The sequence below is a fragment of the Pollachius pollachius genome (assembly GCF_949987615.1).
Source record: "Pollachius pollachius genome assembly, chromosome: 3".
Taxonomy (NCBI): Eukaryota; Metazoa; Chordata; class Actinopteri; order Gadiformes; family Gadidae; genus Pollachius; species Pollachius pollachius.
The window spans coordinates 26483067-26504996 of NC_136936.1; the positions used below are offsets into that span (position 1 = coordinate 26483067).

Here is a 21930-nt window from a genome sequence, read left to right on the forward strand (position 1 = left end):
ATGCACACGTACACAAAAATACCCTACACACATGTACAGTCACTTTTGACCACACACAAATACACACCCAACACACACACACACACACACACACACACACACACACACACACACACACACACACACACACACACACACACACACACACACACATTTATAGACAATCACTCATGATGTCTTTCTATCAAAACAGGAAGAGTGTTCTTACTAGGAGGAATGCAATGCAATTGTGTGTGTGTGTTTGTGTATGTGTGTGTGCGTGCTTGCATGTGTGTGTATTTATAAAGACGAGAAAAACCCAAATAACAGTGAAAATAAATAAGAAGGTAATTAAATGGAGGAAAGAAAGAAAGTAAAAAGTTAAAGCAAGTGAGAATTGTGGTTCCGGAGAACTTAGAGGAGAGCAGGGTTGGCAGGTTGAAATGTACAGAAAGGCTAACATAGTCAGTCAAGTCGTCATTTATTTTAGGATGCTTACCACACACATTTCAGATTAACGTATAACATTGGTCCATGGGTGCGTGTTTGTGCGCGTACATGCATGTGTTTGTGTGTGTGCACGCTTGTGTCAAGGCTACAGGTTTCCTGTTGATGCCAGTCTGCCAGGAATGATTCCAGCATGGGTGAAAGGTCAAAGGATGTGTGTCACTGTCACTTCCCCCCCTAAACAGCAGCTCCAGGTGACCTCCCCTACACACACACCCACACGCACGCACGCACGCACGCACGCACGCACGCACGCACGCACGCACGCACGCACGCTCTCTCTCTCTCTCTCTCTCTCTCTCAGGATAGTTAAGGATTAAGGCCTCATCAGTAAATCTATTTGCTCTACAACTGTACATTGACAGGCCAAACAAAAGCGTGACATCCTGTCACATCATATATATTTTTGGATTCAACACAGGGGAAATCCTGACCCCTGTAATCTAGTGCAATATAGGCCCTGTATTAATAGGTTTACTGTCATCAAATGTCTTTCATGATAATAATAAGTAGATATCACTACCGCAGATTCAATATACTCTCATAAAGTAGGCCTATTACAGTACTGTAATCAAGCAATAGTTCCTGTTGTTTCTCGATTATTTAGTGTCATTATTTTCACAACCTTACGGTACATGCAGCACAGGACGTGTTTATTATTAATTGTGCTGATATGAATCTCCACAAATATTGAGCAAACCCTACAATTGAGGAAGAACTCAAATATATTATTGGGCTGTACACACATAAAACTGCTAATATGCGATGCATTGCAAAATATATCATACATTCAGTCACAGGAAAGCCACAATGGCCCATCCTCTAGGAACACAGACACCCACACACTCTCTCTCCTCCATGGTTTAGGAAAACCACAATTGAAACAGATGGTGACAAAGATGATGACGAAGTGATCATGGCCTGAATCAGTGAGTCGCCAATATGGTGAAAGAATATGTGACGGAAATAGAGACAGCGATAATCAGAACTGGAGAGACAGATTGAGAGAGGGAGATAGAGCAAAAGATAAAGGGAGATGCAGAGAGAGAGACACAAAGGCCTCACTGGAATGCAGTCAGGGCTCCATGGTTGGGAGGGTTATCTGGAGGGTCACCTGTGGTTCAGGGACTTCCAGTGGGCCCCTCATAGGTCAGATGTGTGATTGGGTGTCTGCACATGTCCATTTTAAATCTTTATTTGCAGCAAAGAATAGAGAGGTAAAACCTGGATCCTTAAACACTGTGTTAACATCTCTCCCTGTGTGTGTGTTTGTTTGAGCGTATGTGTGTGTGTGTTTGTGTGCGCATACAGGTGTGTATGTGCACACAAACGTTGTAGTGTGCGTAGCAAATGTCTCCGGCAGGATACAAAGTTTGAGAGTTGTTTGTGTGTGTGTGTGTGTGTGTGTGTGTGTGTGTGTGTGTGTGTGTGTTTATGCCTGGTGTATTGTACTCTCAAAATATCATCCATTACACCCTTGAGCAGACTGTTGGGAGACATTAACTCACGCACGCACGCACGCACGCACACACAAACACACACACACACACAAACACACACACACATACATACTTACATATGCATACACACACACACATACATACACATACCGTAGGGAAATCTCTTGGCGATGCATCAATCTTATTGATATTTGCACAACTTCAATAATAGCTTATTTGATGGTAAATCCTTGAACAACTATGACACTAAACAACACAACCACCTTATATCAGTACAGCTGATGCCCTTTGGAACGATTTGCATGCAGAGTGGCCCTAATTGGAACCAATCAGAAACAGCTATTGTCTTAAGCTGTTTAACCACTGAAATTAGAATTTCCGAGGCCTCAATTGAGTGCTTTGTGAATGTCTCTCAGTTAATTTGTGCATAATAGTATTCACAGTGAACTATAACAAAAAATATACAAGTAGGTCATACAATGCAAAAACATGAAATATTAAAGTCAAGGACACTGATTAATGTTGAGTAATGTTGTACACACACAGACAACCATGCGCACGCATCAACACACACACAGACATAGACACACACACACACACGCACACGCATCCACACATGCAAAAATACACACACACACACACACACAGACACAAACAGGTACGCGCAGACATTCACACATGTGAACACACACACACACAAATACACACAGAAACTCAGGGGACGTCCATCTCGAACCAAACCCTCGTCAACAGCCTCATATCCTCTGTACTGATCCATGAGCGCGTCTACTTCCTCCGTCAGCGGAGGAGGAAGGGGGGTTGATGCTTGGGGGGGGGGGGTGTCTGATGCTCGGGGGGAAGGCGTCAGAGTGACTCTCGTCTCTAAAACAGGTAACACCCTTCTGTTAAGAGCACAACCCTCCCAGGAAAAAACTTGCTCCAAAATAAAGAACGCCAACAAATGTTGCTCGGCTCCGTGTTATTCTCCCATGCTTAAGAAGGGACCCAGCCTCAGGTAATGAAGCTTTTTCTCTGCCAACAAACAGCTTAATTCATGTTTTGGTGACAGTGTTATTGTACAGAATCGTATCATCATTTTATTGTCTGTTTTGAAAATAGATCTGTCACTTTCCTTTTGTTTTGTTTGTGTTACTAAAGCTTGTATGTTTGTGATTTCTGTTAGGAGTCGTGTAGTGTTCTGTCGGTTCATTCCCGTTCATCTCTGACCTGAGGACCAATGAGAAGCCATCGGGGAAAGTGTTGATAATATTTGGGAGATAAAGCAGCACATCAAGACTGAAAGACAGACGGACAAGGCTGCGAACACTGAGCACTGAGAGAGAGAGAGAGACAGAGAGAGAGAGAGAGAGAGAGAGAGAGAGAGAGAGATAGAGATGATGGAACTGAAGATCCAGCTCATCCCCACGGGGGAGATCATCCTCTCCCCGTGCAATGGAGAAAGCTACTGTCATAACTGCAAGGTTAGCACACACACACACACACACACACACACACACACACACACACACACACACACACACACACACACACACACACAAGCTACCTTCTTTAGTCACTATATAAAGTCTGCAAGCAAATATTTGTATAAATATTTTTCCAACATTATTTCGCCTCATTTCTGTTCTGCTCATACTTTCAACCACTGTGATGTATTTGGCGTTAGACCCAGGCCTGGTATAGAGAGAGAGACTCACACATTATAGCGCTGGTTCTTATACCACTTCAAACTGGTTTGATAGATACAGAGTGTCTGTGTGAGCGAGTATCTGTATGTCACAAATGTGACATAATATGACTATAATGTACGATGGAGGATTTGTCAAGTGTCAGCTAGGCTGATGCCTGTAAGATATGATTGGTCTTTGATGTCGATTTAAGAATTGTGCTACATTTATAAATATACCTCTTAACAACTACAAGAATGATCTGATACAGGACTAGGGTGACTGCTTGACTCAACAGGAATAAATGGTGTATTGAGGTCATTTTGAGTGGATACAAATGCAGAAATATTTTAACTATACCTTGTGTATGTAAATATGGACATTAACACTCTCTCTCAAGGGAATACATTGATTTGCCGTTGGATTAATAGCATGAGTTCAGAGTTTACGAGATGTAGTTAGCATTTTTTGGTGGTGTGTGTGATAATCACTGCCATGGGCTGTGACGATGGAGGAGGAGGGTTGAGCAGGGAGCTGGTGTACTGTAGCTGGACGCCATGGGAGGAAATGACAAAAGCATTCCGCAAAGACCCTCTCCCTCCCCCTCCATGCATTCCACAAAGGTCATATCACCCTGGGTCAAGTTTGTGTGTGTGTGTGTATGTGTGTATGTGTGTGTGTGTGTGTATGTGTGTGTGTGTGTGTGTGTGTGTGTGTGCGTGTGTGTGTGTGTGTGTTTGTGTGTGTTAGAGAGCAGGGAAATTGTACCTAGTGTTAGATAGAGGGACAGTGTGTGTGTGCGCGTTGGCGTGTATGTTTGTTCAAATGATTAATGTCTGTCAGGGGCATCCGGGAACCGACTGTGGGGCTTGATTGATCACTCCCCTGTGTGGCAGCACAGCCACATTACATGCTACGTCAGCAGGATAAAGTCACCTTCAAGTGTGTCATAAACCCATGTAGAACAGGCCTCATCACATAGGTAATAGTAGTGGGACTCATGACGTGAACTATGGGCACTGTTGGGTACAAACCCATAAGCTCATTCATTCATAATTCACACCTGTGTTCGCATGTGTACTGTACACCTATTGTAAAGGCTTGTTGTTTCACATGAGTTGGGCTAAAGTTGAGTTTTGTTGTTACCTTCACTGGTTATTCATACATTTCTTTAACAGCAGGAGTAACACCCACGACTGTTAAACCAATCAATGATTGATGAGCGGTTCCTTTGACAGGAGTGAACTTATCTCTGGCCAACGCATTGCATGGGAGTGCCGCACCTTAAACCATTTTGGCTAAGACGCAGTGACCTCATGTGCAGTGACCTCATGTGCAGTGGACACATGTGCACAGCAGGGGGTATAAGAGCTCTATGGAACCACAGAGCCAGCATGCAGCTTCCAGCTCGGCTTCAGCTTGAACGTTATTCTGCAAGTACACAGATGTGTAAGTAGGTTCAGTAAAACTTTGTGGACGTTTAAAGGTGTTCATCAATGTGTAGAAGGTTGTCTGATATCTCTTCAGATGCTTTATGTCAGCTTATCCAGTCTTCTAGGTATGAGTGCAGTGGTAACAATAATGCGTGATCCTAAATGGCTGATTTGCACTTCCTGGTAGGACTGCTCATGGTCGAGTGTTGCCCAATATGAGAGGTTGGCCCACACAGCCAACAGTGACTTCACACGCCGCACTGATAGGGATCCGATCACCAAGCAATCCTCTTTACCTTCACTGGTCTGCATGGTGGGAGGGTTCGGAGACTCAGAGGACTCGTAGACCGACGGACAGAAGTTACTGACACACGGACAGTACAGACTGAATCCAGACCGGGATACCTTGCGTGTGTTGGGAGCACTAGAACAGTGGTACCGGTGAGAGAGAAGAACCGGAGAAGATCCGGGACTAGAGCAGTGGTACCGGTGAGAGATCGAGAAGAACCAGAGGCGACCCGGACCGACTGTGGAGGTGTATTCGGGCTGTCTGAAGGTACGCCGTTAACGGAACCGTGTTGCGGTTCTACCGGCCGGTCGGGGCTTCTTGACGCTTCCCCCAGTCGTGTTACATCTGTTTCTGCCTGGGAAAAACTTTTTTTTCTTGCAGTTGATGTTGGTAGTTTATTGGGGTTCGGCGCGAATGCTGGCCGATGGGTAAGCCAGCGCATGGAGATCTGTGGTGAGCTTTCGGTGGGTCGGAGGCTCCACGTTTTAACACCGGCCACACTACAGTGCGGAATCACGGCCTGACAGTCGGCCAAGGACGCTATGAACTTCTGACCAGTTACTGATTGATGTTAGCCTACAACTATAGCATGAAGTCGGAAGGATATGTCTGGATGTAGGAATCAGACGAACCGCATGTCAGTCTGATGACACCCAGACATGTGTCATTTACCCCCAACACATGTCTACAACAGTGGACACTACAAACACTGAATTAAATAGGAAATGCGTTATTAAGCCCGAACGAGCCCAGCAGCAAAGGCAGGAGGAGTTATTAAATGAATACTACTTTATATTAATGTATATGAGGAGTAGGGACATTTGATTGACAGTGTCACATTGGGGGTGAAATGATCTAGCTCTGACAATAATTCCAAGGTGATGAAACATCAATAACGCACAATGTTTGTACACCAAACATGAATCCATGTTTTCTTAAATATAAATTCATACATTGAAATACATTCTGAGCCCGACCTGTTGTTTGCCTTTTTGTTGAGGGTTTGGCTACTGCATCGACATACATTACTGGAAGGCAAATAGGCTGTCCCCCAGAGTCCTGTCCCTTATTACATGGCATGTGTGTTGGTTAATATAGCTGTTTAGTGATGTCTAGTTAAGCTGCTTAAATGATAGGTTGCTTGGATGGGAATGTAATAATGCCCTGAGTCCTACAATGAGCTGTCCTAGATGGTTTTCAACTGCCTTCCAAATAATCAGTTAAAAAGCCAGAAAGGTTTATACAAGCTATACATTTTACCTTACGGCATAACTATGTAACTTGGACAATAGCCCAGATCAATATGTTTCTGTCTATGCATTGTTCCAAAGCAGATCTGGTTTCTGCTCTCCAGTGTAGGTTGCCATAGCTACCCAAGCTAAATTTTCCACTGCACTAGTTTGAGGGTTATTTTCCCTCGGACCCTTAGAAAAACAATGTCCTGCAGACCGTTTCCTAGTGGTGGATCTAGAGTGGAGAAGCAGACAGTCGGTGGAATACAGCAGAGAATACTTGAATAATGAGATTAATTTGGATTGAGGTATTTTCCCCAGTTCCCTTCTCCTGCACCTCCTCATTCAGTATGTTTACTTCACTTATCTGTTATTATCACATACCACTCCGAGACTTGTACTGGTTCGTTTGCCAGATGGTTATGGGATGTCTGTGCATTCTGCTGGGGAAAATTCCTCTGGCTTTGACTCCATAGCTCATTCCTGCTAGAGATGTTTAGATATCTTGGAAGTTGGATCTTACTGATATGGGTTGTTGTTTGAATGATGTCAATATGACAATACACAGGTTATCAAAAGTTAGGATCCCATTTTACAGATTGATGTGGATAGTTTGGTGTCTGTGTGTTGGTGGAGGATACACCTGCAACTCATAGGCTGTAATCTGGATGTTAGCCATCCCCTTGGCAACAGGAACCCCACCTGAGAACACACACACACACACACACACACACACACACACAAATATTGTTTTGTGTCTGACCTTGAGCCTCTGTGTAGATGTGTGGACCCAACCTGCACTTGACCTTGTGCCGTCAACTTGTTCCGCACACACATATCCTAGCTAACACTAACCCTAACCAGCTACTAGGCTTACTGCTGTCTGCTTCATGAGGGGTCTGGATGTGTCAGGGCATTTTGTTTCTGATTTATACAAACACTTCAGCTCTGAGTGGGATGTGGGAATAGTGAATCATACACAGAGAACGCAACACCAGATACTTCTACCTACCTACCTACCTACCTACCTACCTATCTATCTATCTATATGAACCATGCGAGAGCCTGTCAGCCATCCACAGTTCTAACGGCCTAGGCCTCTGCTACCCTGCACCGATAGTAGCAGGGAGAGATACGGTACTAGACGCCAGGGTGAGCCTGATATGACTATGAAGTCCCATAGCAACCACAGAGTTCCTCGCTCAAAGTTTGTGTATGGCATGGAGCAGCACTAGAATAGAGAGCAGGGTTATTATACATATACTGCTCGAACTATGACAGAGCAGCACTAGAATAGAGAGCAGGCTTATGATACATACTGCTCTAACTGTGACAGAGCAGCACTAGAATAGAGAGCAGGCTTATTATACATATACTGCTCTAACTGTGACGGAGCATCACTAGAATAGAGAGCAGGGTTATTATACATATACTGTGTTACCTGTGACAAAGCAGCAATATAAGAGAGTCGATTTATAATACATGTCCTACTTGAGCTGTATCAAACAGGGATATTTTTTTTTCTCTAAAGAGAGAATGGATATCTCATAATGATCTTTTAAAAACAATCCAGCAATACCCGATCCAAGGGTTTTGGGTCACATCTGCACGGCACATGCATGTGCTTGTTTGTAGATGCGGACCAATCATAAGCTCACTGCATGGAATGGAAAGAGTAGGGGAGAGATGTTGAATTTGATTGGATGTGGACCTGAAGGGGCATTTCATGTTTTATAAACCACATAAATGGTGATTATGAGGATGATATTAGATTTCATTTTAGTCTGAGTGGTGAGCTCCTCTAAATATAGGCTACTTGCATGATACTCACGCCTCTCGCGACACCCACAAGTTTGAATCTTTCAAAATTGTGGCGTGCACAGAGGCACAGAGGTATTACATCCATTAATTTCATCCACTTGAATAGTAGGGCTGGGTAAAAATATCGATTCATCAATGCACTGCAATTTATTTGTTCTCGATTCAATTTCGATTCAGAACTTTTTTGAAAAGCATACTCAGTCATTGTAATCTAGAAGCGAGTATGCCTAAATGTACATGCCCTTTTACATTTTTCCATGTTATGATTATTACTTTTATGCTGCAAGTTTATCTCAGGAACAATACTATACAATGGTATATTCCCTTTTTCTAGTTAAAGCACAATGAAATGGTTAATTCATTTTGAAATGGTTAATTCTAAATAATATTTAGGTATTTTTGAAATCTGCACGTATTATTGAATCGATATCGAAGTAATTGGATCAATATCGAATCGATGTCAAATCGAATGAAGACCTAAAGAATCGAATTGAATTGAATTGTGAGGTACCTGCCAATACCCAGCCCTATTGAATAGTAAACCTCTCAAAGCCTCTCAAAGCTTATAACCTTTATAACCTGTCCATCAGACCAAATGCCCAACCATTCGCCACTGGTTCTATGTACAGTTCAGCTGCCATTGCAAATGTAGGACATAGTTTGAGCCCTCATGCTGGGGGGGCTTGAGGTCACTTGGTGTTGAAAGGGTCTGGGTGGCAGTCTGCTGAGAACCATGAAGAAACGGTGTATAAATGCATAGAATGGTGTCCCTACCTCTAAATGAACCGCTGTGGTTTAGTGTGATTCCACAAGAGACGCTGCCACTACACAGAGCCAAAGTTAACCCTGAGAAAGCATGAGACGGAGAGAGAAGACTCTCCCTGGTTTATCCAGGAAGTCTCTAGGCGTGCCCAATCCCACAGTGTTTCTACGTTTTACACACTTGGTTGTTTTTATTTTTTTAATTTGAAAAACCTTTTTTGGAGAACCATCGACCTCCTACATGGCCAGCATGGCAGAGCCTATTTCACCACAGTGTGAGTAGTGTATTCACTCCATTGGTCTTAATCAGATGAGTCTGAACTTTAGAGTGGGAGCAGGGACTTTGATCAGCAATAACTATACTCTCAACGAAATGTGATGTTACTTTGAGATATGGCAGAGGGCTGTGTTGATCTTCTATTGATTTAATAATGAGATATCATCTTGAATGGGTATTTCCAAGGTGGGTTTATGCTAGGTAAGTGACATGATAATAAATTACCTATCTTCAAAATTCTCCCTTTATTTCAAGATTCAATGTTGTCTCCTATCAATGAGGCTGGTGACGCATCACATTGTCTATGATGGTGTCTCTCATTTAAAGAACCCAAAAGAAGACTTGTTGGCTCCTCTGCTTCGTACTTTATTTCAATATGTTTGACCTCTTGTTCCACTGCTGCAATGATTGTGGTTACGCTAGGTAAGCATTCACTATCAGCAGTGTCTCGGGAGGTACGTAGATCCGGCCAACTGGCCTGACTGAAGGTTGATAGTTCGATCACCGGCTCCTCTTAGCTGCGTGTTTAGGTATCCCTGAGCAAGACACCTAACCAAACTCCTCCCAATGAGCTGGCTGTCGCCTTGCATGGCTGACACAGCCGAATGTGTGTGTGAACAAGTGAATGTTAGGCAATAATTTTAAGTGCTCTGAGTGACCACTGGTTGGAAAAGCGCTGTATAAATGCAATCCATTTACTATTGTGGTTAACCTTTTACCTGACTGACTCACAACAACACTGCTACAGGCGTGGCCTTGGACAACAGGTGTGAGACAAGGTGTAAAACCGGGAGCGAGATAAAGAGAGAATATTTATCTTAGTTTATTCATTGACTTATTTGACAAGGAAGTACTTTGAAGGTTCACTGCAGGTTTTCTGTTAAGAGAGCAGCATTAGAAGGGATGTGCTCTAGTGCAGCCCAGAAAACGTTTAGAATTCAGCTTAGAAATTCATTAAATAAGAGTTTAACGAATGAAGACAGGAGGCTGTTGACTATGTGTGCATGCGTCTGTAAAGGAGAAAGGCTCCTGGAGAAATGTCAACATGCTGAGATCAGTTAGATAAGGAGGGGAACAAGTATAGTGCGTGTGTGATCTTGTTCCCACAGCCTTCTATATCGCCAAACGTCCCAATCCCACCTCACCATTCACACACCCACCTCCCAACGCACACTCACACTTCACTATACACATTCAGAACAATCAAGCTGACCATATCGCCCTGTCCGTGATCAAAGAATTGAAAGGCGGTGTTAGGTAAAACCCAAATTATATCTATGGTTTTGGGTTGCCTTGGTATACTGCTGCCACCGCCCGGCGCTCTGGCCTCCCGACCCTCAACATGGTCAGTCCGCACTCCGCAGGCAAACACACTCAAGCAGAAAAAAAGCATCAAAATATAGAAAATGGTCTTTCAAAGACATTGCTTAAAAAAGTGAGACGTTTCCATCTAACACCAAAAGGACGAACATGGTTAAAAATATTAATTTCACGTCATCACAAGCAGATAGAAATTTTAATGCATTCTTCTGGGCCTGGCCTATTATGAGCACATCATCTAACCAACCCCCCGCCCAACCCCAGCCCCACCCAGCACAGCCGCTGGGGTGATATGCTGAGTTTCGGAAAGGAGGGAGAGAGAGAGAGCAGTCTGCAGTTTTTTTTAAAGAAGACAGTTGGCTCGAACAACTGCTTGTCAGAAGCCAGCTGCAGTTGGCATTATTTGGCTTTTGTTAGGGCGTTTTCTTCGGGGAGGGGGGGGGGGCGTGGGCCTGCAAAGCCCAGGGTCATTGAGAGAGAGGGTCTTGTTTACTCTTACTGCAATTAACTTACAGCAGTCGCAGATCTTGGAAATGCTGAAATTGCTGTAGCGCCAAAGAGAAGCACAGAGTTTAAAGCAGGATCTACACATAGTGTAGATCCCAGGATCTACACATAGTCTAGATCCTGTTTTATTTTATGCCATCAAATTCACGAAACAAATGCGAAAGAAAAAAAATCTTGATGATTTGATGCTGTTCTCAATGTTGGAACACACCTTATTCTCTTTTACTGTAAACTTGGTAGACTTTAGCATCCTTTGTCAAGTTTCTCTAGACATTATTCACACACTTCCTCAAACACCCCCAGCAAAGTTTGACATTCCGAAACCACCACCAACAACCACAACAACAATGTTTGCTTATCTGCCGCTGTTTGAACCAACATGTGGCCTATGTTGTTGGTGTTGCTGGTAAACCCCACTCACCACAATGCCTGCCAAAATTGTTTGGGATGCTTTTGATTAAACCCAAATTAATTAATTTATAGCTATTTGGTCATTGATCTAGACCAAGCCAGCATCATGAGTTTGGGTGAAACTATTTAGATTTGAAATTATTAGATATTGTTAACAACCAAATATTTATTATCCACATCCCAAAATAGTTGGATCAGAATAATATAAAGATAATATTGGTATTTGTGTAAAGATGAGTGTAGTATAGTGCCGGATTTGGTAGGTGGTGCAAATATAAATGATAAAGTATTACAAAACAATAATTAGCAATACGGCTGTTTTAATGTATTGCAGAAACCAACAAAACAGTATGCTTTTGCTAAAGCTATTAGGGCCTATCATTTGAACAAAAGCGTAAATGAACAGATATGTAAACAAATTAATGTATTACACGTACATATATCACCATTAAACGTGTGTGTGTGTGTGACGTGTGTGTGTGTGTGTGTGTGTGTGTGTGTGTGTGTATCGTTATTCCTGAGACTTGTTTGACTTGAAGTGCCTGCATTCTTATGTGTGATGGAGTTTTGTTTGCACATGTGTTTGCAAACCGCTGAGCTTTCCTCTCATTCTTTGGAGACAGCCCTAGTGGAGTAACTCTCCTGGCCCCTCGATGAGGTCCAGATCCTCCACTGCTCACGGGCCACTCTCTTATCTGGGGATTCCTCAGAGTTCAGCCAGCCCACACTACATTCACATTTCCTTATTTGTGTAATCTAACACAGACACTTTCAAACTTCAAGACAGTTGTATTCAGAACTAGATATTTTTAGGCCGTCCTCAGCTGAGAACATTACGTAATGCCCTTTTATTTCTGTTTTTGTGTGTGAATGAGTATGCATTCAAAAAAGTTCCTTCAATCTGTGGAAGTATAGATGTGGTTGCCAGCTGTGGTTGTCATCTGTGGTTGGGTGCCCCACCCCCCTGCCCTGAGGAGAGGCCGGAGGTACAGGGGGCTGCTGGGTAATGGTGTCATGGCACTGTTGGGTTATGGTCTTATGGAACAGGTGCAAATAAGAAAACAAACAAAGTAACGTCTCAAACAACACAAATGGCTGCCTGGATAAACAGTTGCAACGGGAACAACTTGGGCAACATCTCTAGCCACAACTATTAAGTTTTCTTATGGTTCATTTGTTAGAGCCAATGGGTTATTAATAGCCAATCAGAAAAGAGGAAGTATAAGCTTCCTTTATACTACTCTTAGTATTAACAGGAAATGCAGTTGTTGATATCCAGTCATCGTAGCACTCGCGTGGCTCTGACGCAGTAACTATGGACCACACATGTTCTGGAGGAAATACATAAATACATGTGAGCGCTACACCCAAAAGATGTAGTGGTCCAAGAATAGAGTCATTGGTTTAATGCCTCAGACTTATTCCACTTTTTGGTTCATACTATTGTATTCTCCACACACTGGCAGAAATAGATATGAATGTGTGGGGGGGACAAGGCTTGTTCTGCATACGATTGATAATGTTCTTCTGAAATTATGTCGGGTTGACCTATCTGGGTGACTGAAGCTAACCTAACAGTGCAGCCTTGAGGTTTATACATCCGGAGCCTACGTGTTAATGGCGATTTTATAGTTGCAACACACCTATCTGTGTTCTTTATTTCACAATACACAGCTGTACAAATGTCTAGTTGTTTATTATAAGATAGCGGTTGAGAGAAACTCCCAATTATACAACTTCATTAAGTCACTCACTCCCTGCCCCTGCCCCTCAGCTCAACATGGCCAGCTACACCTTTAGTTCGGATGGTCCCATCTTGTTACTGGGGGGGGGGGGAGCAGACATTGTTTAGTCTGTTTCCTTAAGCAATTAAACAAGGTGAGCCGTCTGGTCTGAGTGTTGCCCAGACCTTTACACATGAATCCTAAATGGGAATGGAGGGACAGTCAATGGATTAGTGTGTAGAGTTGGTTCGGGGAAATAATCAAATTGCAATTATGTCGAGCAATATTGTGGTTGCGATGTAGTATGCGATTTTTCTATTTACAGTTCCTTATGTTCTGTATTATTCACTAAACAAGCAATACATTCATTCTATAGTACGACCAACACAACATTGGAAGCAGTCAACATATAACTGCTCTTTCCTTTTGGCCAGGCTTATGTCTAAGATGAATTGATGCATGAATTGATTTTATAACATTGTTGTTTAATTACTGAATTGTAAAATAAAAATAAATACAAATGCGTTCTATTACATTTGGTGGTGGGGGGGGGGGAGGTTGGTTTGAATCCATTGAATCGTTCAGCCCTAGAGGTAAGGTCTCCACTCTTGTTGCCGCCACTTATTTCCTTTACTGATAGCCTGCATGATGTGGTGCAGATGGCCTGCAGTGGAGTCCGGAGGGCATGAGACTGAACCTATGGCAGGGCATTGGCCCTTATAAGAGTGCGCGGGGTGTGTATAAATTAGGGCTGGGCGATATACCGGTAGTACAATTTATAGCTCAATTTATAGCGGTGGGCTCAGAGAGCAGCCGACCGCTGCTCTCTGAGCCTACAAGCCATGTTCAGTTGCTCAATCCCGCCCCTTACATGTACGCAGTGTTCTCCCACCCACGTTACGCATCACAACTAACTTTGAATAAACACATGGTGGTAGAGAGTACGGAACCCGTAAAGGGACATGGGGTAAAAAAATGTTTTTAATGTTTCTCGTGCTCACGAGAAAGTATCTCGTGAGCACGAGAAGGTATCGCACGCATATCACTGGCAGTGTACGTGTGTGTTTGTGTGTCGTCAGCGAGTCAGTGTACGAGCCAGGAGAGCGAGCGGTAGCGTGCGTGTCAATTTAGCGAAGTAATGAACAAGTCCGGTTGTGTGTAAGAATAAAGTACCCAGCCTGTCAAGAATCGGTGGCCGCTTCATTCCAACCATATTCCGACCTATTGGCAGACCCACTGCCAGTCAAAGTGAAGGGTGTTGCCCCCGATAGCATCGGCCCTGTAGGGAACGTCTCCCCTGTGCGGGTTCCGTATGTTTCAAACAGGCAACACTATTGTTTTTTATTACACGGCTCTTCTCAATGCCGTGGAACGCTCCGTTCACTTGCATGGGCCCTTCACAACTTCCGGCGGTGAATTTATATTTGATAATTCACCATTGCTAAGTATAATCATGAGTATAATTGACCGCTGTCAAGGAAAACAAAGGATCTTTTGCCTCTAATGACGTCTTTGGTAACACTCCGCAAGTAGTCCGGTAACTTGTCAGCCCCGGCGTCTTTGGTTTCTAAGCGACGTCACAACTTTGGCGGACTATTTCTCTGCTGATCAACACTACGAATGCTGGTTACAAATGAATTGTAAAAAGACACACCATGAAGTTATTTTTCGTTTACGCAAGTATCCGTGTAATAAGCGGGATAATGTATAGAACGTCGCCGGTCATCGAAAATAAGCCCCTTCAGGGTGAAGCAAGACAACTCCACTGCACGTCGGTGTCCTAGTCGCCCTGTCGGGGGTTATTTTCCCGATAATGACGGCGTTTTATACATTATCCCTTACACATCTGTTGTTAAAGCACAGCTGTGCTTTGTTGAGCAAAAAAAAACAACTAAACCTAAATAAATGGTTGATGGTGAATACTTGTGGCGTGGAGTTAAAACAACACACTTTACCCGTTTTATTCAAAATATCGTTATAATATCGTATATCGCCATTCGAACAAAAAATATCGAGATATGAGTTTTGGTCCATATCGCCCAGCCCTAGTATAAATAATACCAGGATCACACCAACGGAGAGGAAAGCAGCCAAATGGAAGAGACACAGGCCGTAAGACGTGCATATATAGGAACAGACGGACAGACGGATAGACGGACAGACAGAGAGAATTAGAGAGACAGATAGCAAGGGGGAGAGATGAGGGTCCCTCTGACATAAGAGAGGTTAGTGAGAAGCAGAGAGCGAGTGTCTATGGAGGAGGGGGGGAGATGTGTGGGACGGGGTGTCACCAATATCTTTAGGAAGATAAGAATGTTATGACCTACCCCAGTCGCAAGTCACCACCTGCCCCTGTTTTCAGGCAAGTTGGTGTCTCTCTGTGGGAAAATGAATGTGTGTGTGTGTATGGGCATGTGTGTTTGTGTGCATGTGTGCCCGCAGGTTCATGCATATGCATGCATGTTCTTGCCATGATGTTACTATATAACTAGTCAAGTCAACTTATTTCATGTAGCACATTCCTTACACAATGCAGAGCCAATGTGCTTCACATTAAAACATACAATAAAATAAAGCAGGATTTAAAGAAATGCATAAAAGACACTTAACAATTGATTAAAAAGACAATAATATAGGAGTAGGTTAACATTGCATTATAATTCAGCATTCTCAACCTTGATTCTTCTCATCAGATCTTCAGTTTACTCCAGCTAAGTGTTGTAGCTGAATCCTGTTCTTCCAGGTTTTATTTTGACTCTGGGAACCAGTTGCTGACATGTCTCAGTTAATCTTAAGAAGGGAAGCCTTTCAGTGAGATGATGTGGGCCTAAATCGTTCAGTGATCTGTAGGTGAGCAGCAGTATTGTGAAATAATCCTCTGACCTACAGGGAGCCGATGCAGAGATTGGAGAATTGTTGTGCTGTGTTCAAATGTTTTGTTCTTCATTAGAACTCTAGCTTCTGCGTTCTGATCAAGCTGTAGCTGCTAAGAAAGGGACCGTTACAATAACCTAACTAACTAGAAATAAATGCATGGACCAGATTCGTTTATTTTTCTTTTTTCGTCCTTAGTCCTGTGATGCTAGGCCGATTATATCACTGACTTGATGTGGCTTTTGATTTCAGATCTGAATCCGTAATAACAACAACTTCTTGTAGATATGACCTAACGCACTTTAATACTGGACCGGAAAGCCCAAGCCAATTCTCAAATCTGACCAAAAGTATTGAATTTTCAACCGTGTCGAAGGAGTCTGTGTACAAAGCTTGTTTACAACAGAGCAGTTTGGGTGCTATGAAGTGGTCGAAATCCTGACTGGAAGTTGTCCTAGCAGCTCGTTGAGGCTAAGAAATTATTAAGTTGCTGGAGGACAAGAGGAAAGTTTAGTATTAAATCGTGTCATCATTGCCACATTACTTCTAATAAACATGGTGGGGATCAAACATTTATGTTTGAATCTGAAATATTGATGGCTTGTCTAATACCTCCAATGCTGTCAAAAAACGGAGGCAAAGGAGAGCACAGAGTTCTTTGACACCATGGTCATTGGAATCATCCATTAGGATTAGTACACACACATCAGTTTAAGACAAACTTTACTTACTTTACTTTTCTCTCTCTGTCTTGTTTAGTCACATATAGTCTCTCTCTCTCTCTCTCTCTCTCTCTCACCCGACTCCTCCCTCAGCTCTCATTCTCTCCCTGCTCATTATGCGTCTCTCTGCTTTCCTCCGCCTACATGGTTTGCATTCTTGAGCTCTGACATCACAGCTGCCTCCGACCGCTCTGAAGTCATTTATATAAAGACCTTTCTTTTGCCCACCCTGTTTTCCTTTGCACTCCTTCTTCCTCCTGTTTGAGTAAGAGAGAGAATAAATATCAGGTAAGGCAGTGGGAATGTCAGCCTGGTGTAGGGTCGTCCAACACGCTTCTCAGGAAGAACAACCATTCTTGCCGTTGCTTGAATGTCAGTTCTAGGGTGAGGAGAATGGAGGTCAAAGTTCATGAAGTAGATACAGGTTATGCCAAGCAATACACTACCAACCCCCCGTTGTTATAGTCTGAGATCTGGGCAACGTCAGGATGGAAGGTCTTAAATGTGTGTGTGTGTGTGTGTGTTATAATGTGAATGTGATGACTCTTTAGGACTGAATGGAAATATCTTTGTTTTATTTGACTTTGCCTCGCTGTGCTAACACATGTCTACGCTGATGACGTATTGCTCAGTTCGCCCTGCGACCTTAGTGCTTTCCAGAATCGTTAAGTCAGGCTTGTAGCAAAGTGTTGGTCAAAGTCCTAACTTCAACACGCTCCACAGGGCGCTGCTATACTGTCAGATCAAAGTAAGCGTACTGTAGGGTTGTTTGTATGACCTGGTGTTTGGTATGTTGAGAACCGTTGAGTAATGGATGAAAGCTCTTTAGTCACAGAAATACCATTAATATATGTTAAGGAAATGTTATCCTCTTTATAACTGACGGCGGCTTTATTCTAGTAAATGCAGTAAATTAATTCATGTGTGAGTGTTGGGAGTCGTGCTGCAGAACCAAGACCTTCCCCAGGGTTTAAAACCAACGGGGAGGAAGTGAAAGAGAAGGGGGGTGGAGAGACTGAGAGAAAAGAATGCAAGACAGAGGGAGGGAGAAACTTCCCACGGATGTAAGGTCACTGGAACTGCATTTATGAAAAAAAAGATTGAGTCAAGGGTGGTTTTAAACCAGTGCCCACACCCACTTCTTTTTTAAACAACGCTCTGTGTCGTTACTAAATGGGCCATGTTACTCTCTGAGTGTATGTAAGAAAGTGTGGAGCTCACCATGGACTCATTCTTTAGGAGGAAGTCCGATGCTGACCAATCAGAGTGGATAGAGTCGTCTGTGTGGTAGAGGCGTCCCTAAAGGGCTGATTAGGGTTCCATTTCGACGCAACCCTAGGGGGTTTATGTAAATTACGTCTATGTGGACCCTCCTTGCCACCACAAGGGCCTGACGTGCACCTCCCAAAGGTTTTAACCTTGCGTCGAGGCGACGCAGCAACAAGGGCTGTGATTGCTCCTCTAACTAAAACCTGACGCAGAATCAAAACAGGTTCATGACTGCGTTGAAGGGTCTGCCTGGTCCTTGCGTTTTGTCGACGTGGAACCATAATTAGCCCTTAAGGCCTGTGTGGTAGAGGTGTCCCTAAGGCCTGTGTGGTAGATGTGTCCCTAAGGCCTGTGTGGTAGTAGAGGAAGGCCTGTGTGGTAGTAGAGGAAGGCCTGTGTGGTAGTAGAGGAAGGCCTGTGTGGTAGTAGAGGAAAGCCTGTGTGGTAGTAGAGGAAGGCCTGTGTGGTAGAGACGTCCCTGAGGCCTGTGTGGTAGAGGCGTCCCTAAGGCCTGTGTGGTAGAGGCGTCCCTAAGGCTGGTGTGTGCTAGTGACAATAAGAGGTAGCACACTTATCTTCATCAGAGAACAGAAAAGATTATTGGACGTGACATTTATAGAAAAATGTGTACAAACCGAAAATCTTTATAATGATTATTAATTGCCTAATTGCTGCTGGACGTTGGATGGGCATTGAGGAAGTGTTTGTTGGCATTCTTTATAGAACATTGTTATCTGCTTTGAGGGCGATGTGCCAGAAAGGGGCACGGTATTATGGGAGAAGATGAGGACAAAGCAGAGGTGGACAGCAAGCAGTGACAAAAGCACATTTGATTGTTGCAGCGAGATGAAACGTGAATCCATTCAGTACAGATCAACATACTAAACAACTCACATCTTCAGGATCTGCACATAAATGTGAAATATGTTCAAACCTGACGATACTTTGATATATGGAGAAAGGTTGCATGGAGTTACAAAGGGTAAGAAAGGTTACCTCATTTTTGGCCTCATTTTGAGATACAAACCAGCCCCAATGCAACCAGAAACATTGGCAGGAATAATTATGTTTATAAACGGTTACTATTCCAAGTCAAAACCAAGTCCAAGTCAAAACCTTGCAACTACATGATAATATAGGAACAGGCAATGACATCAAAAGCCGACTCAACATGGCAAGAGACACATTCAGAATGAAGTACAGCATCAACACCAAACTCAAGTTGTACCTGAACCACCTTACTATACAGCTCTGAATGCTGGAGGATGACAGAGAAATGATTGATATTAAGTTTGATATTAAATGTGCTTATTAAATACATTTTATTTTATTTGATTAGCATTTTACAGACCGATACAATGGATAGGGTGTTTAGTAAGGTCCACCACCGTTGCTTCTCTCCCCATAAAAAGCTATAGTCAGTGTTTAATGACATTGATTTATCTTTGAGCATTTCCTATTATAGGCCACTGTGTAAAATGCTGTTTAGAATTAACGTTTGTATCAAGAAAGAAAGAACCAGCGAGTGACGCTCTTTTCTATTCTTGCTCTCCTTGCTTTACCGCGATCTAAAATCTAGGATGGATTGCTCTTCCTTGGGTCCCCGGATGTTAACACTGAATTTCATACATTGAATTTTGCAGGTGACTTTGGCATGTTGAATTAATTTAATTTAATTTTTTAACGTTGAATATTTGATTTAGATTTTTTAACATTGAAAAATAAATGTGAAAATGATTTGTTGAAAATGTTAAAGTTATATTCAGAGGCAAAAAATGTATTTCAATGCATCCATTCTAAGTGCTTAGAATTTAATGACTTTTTATTTTCAAAATCCGAAGGCACCAATTTACTTCCATAGTTCTGCCTCCATCTGTGGTCAAACCAAAACAAATAGAGTGGCAGCAGCCACACTTATCCTACCTCTTGATGCGGAGGACATGTCCGATAACGGACATGGTTGATCACGGTCAATATAAGTGTAGCACCCGTGGTCTTAGCCGGAATGGGCAGATAGGATGCTAGCATCAGTCCAGGTCCTTAAGAAGTTAAACACTAATGACTCACGAAGGGAGTTGGTTGAATAGATGAGCAATTTTAATGCCTTTTATCAAAAAACATTGACATTGATACAAAATAAAGCTTTTGAAAATAACAAACAAAACCAAAAGAATAAGTCCTTTGTAGCTGGATTCCCCAGCTACAGTACTCCTTGGGAAAGGAGTTGTTCGGTCAAGGAATGTCTAGTCCAGGGGGGGGATATCCGGATATGTGTGTTTCAGTTTCTCTTACTACTACCCGGGTAGGTTAGTGTGTATCTATCTGTTGTCTTATCTGTAATGAATGAATCGTCACAATCGTCTATGGCGGTGTTCACGGCTGGCCACGCCATATCCAACACATCCACAGTTCTATTGGGCAAAGCTCACCATCGTAGATTCAATCTTCCTAGGATCAAACAAAAAAAACAACCTGCACAAATAGTACAGAATTGTAAGTTATCTGGTACTATTCTGTATCAAACATGGGATTTTACTCAACTATATTACAATGTATAACCAAAAAAACAAGGTTATATTTAACCTTGTTAATATAACCAAGGTTATATTTAACCATTTCATTATATAAATATAATGAAATGAATTGTCACCTATCAGAACAATTAGTATTTAAACCACAAAGAATGAAATACTAATCTTGAATTACAATATGTCACAGTATTTAATCAATTAATTATTTATCTTTTTAAACCATGTTTCTAACTTAACATTTGTAATTTAAAGTATTTTTATACATATTTATGTTTTAAGATTTGTTTATGTTTTAATTAAAATGAATGAAATTATTCTTAAACTTTATTTAACAAGTGCACTATAGTCAACGAAATTAATTCAATCACCCTTACAGTGGGTTAAGTATGCAAAACAATGTCCATCAGTAACAAGTAAGTAAAATAAGCGCATTGTTCATGTAAGGTTTCATCGTCATGTCTGTGCTGCTCTACTAAGATGCGTCCTTAGCATAGTGATTGACCTTCGCTATTATTAGCATACAATTAGCCTGGTATGAACGATTAGCAGCTAGCGCTTAGCATGTGGCTAACGATTAGCGATCGCATGAGCGATTCATTAAACACATTTTAAAATGACACCATGAACACAAAAGTACAAATAAAAAGGTATCTGAACTCAAACAGCATTCATAGTATCTTGTTCTCTTTAGTACTAAGCAACAATACATTAGCATTGGCAAGGGCGCAACTGCCTACTTTTTTGGGGGTATGCAGACACATAGCAGGCGCCCCCCCCCCCCCCACCCACCTCTTTGATCTGGGCACAAATTTGACCTAAAACACACTCTGATATTGAATCAAAAAAATCATTTTGAGTGCACCAGGACAGATATCCGGTGTTTAGAGGCAGCCTTTCTAAGATGCTCTGCCAGTGTAACATCATACCGTGCTATGAGATCAAGGATACCCAGAAGATTTCGATTTCTAAGATTTCCTAACTGTGCATTTCTCCCCCTCAGTGGCAGCTTTCTTTCTGCAAGGAAGAGTATGCAGTCGATCACTTGAGTCAACAGGCTTTCTGCAATTCGCTATCAATAGTTTTACCTAGGCGTAAGCGGGATGCCAATTCTTTCCACATCAGATATG

The 21930-nt window shown here is 42.5% G+C and overlaps 1 protein-coding gene across 3 annotated transcripts in view; it reads left to right on the forward strand.

Annotated features, from left to right (window-relative positions):
- The first annotated feature begins 3248 nt into the window (after positions 1-3248).
- LOC307073690 (unconventional myosin-Ic-like) overlaps positions 3249-21930 on the forward strand; it is a 77247-nt gene continuing 58565 nt past the window's right edge. For 2 of the 3 annotated variants that reach the window (XM_079733612.1, XM_079733613.1), the window contains exon 1: positions 5300-5620. Coding sequence is in view for 1 of the 3 variants with exons in the window: in XM_079733611.1 (XP_079589737.1) it covers positions 3341-3427 (87 nt within the window). In the remaining 2 variants the exon portion in view is untranslated. Of the gene's footprint in view, positions 3428-5299; positions 5621-21930 lie in introns of those variants that run through there. The other variant, XM_079733611.1, reaches the window with a different exon arrangement.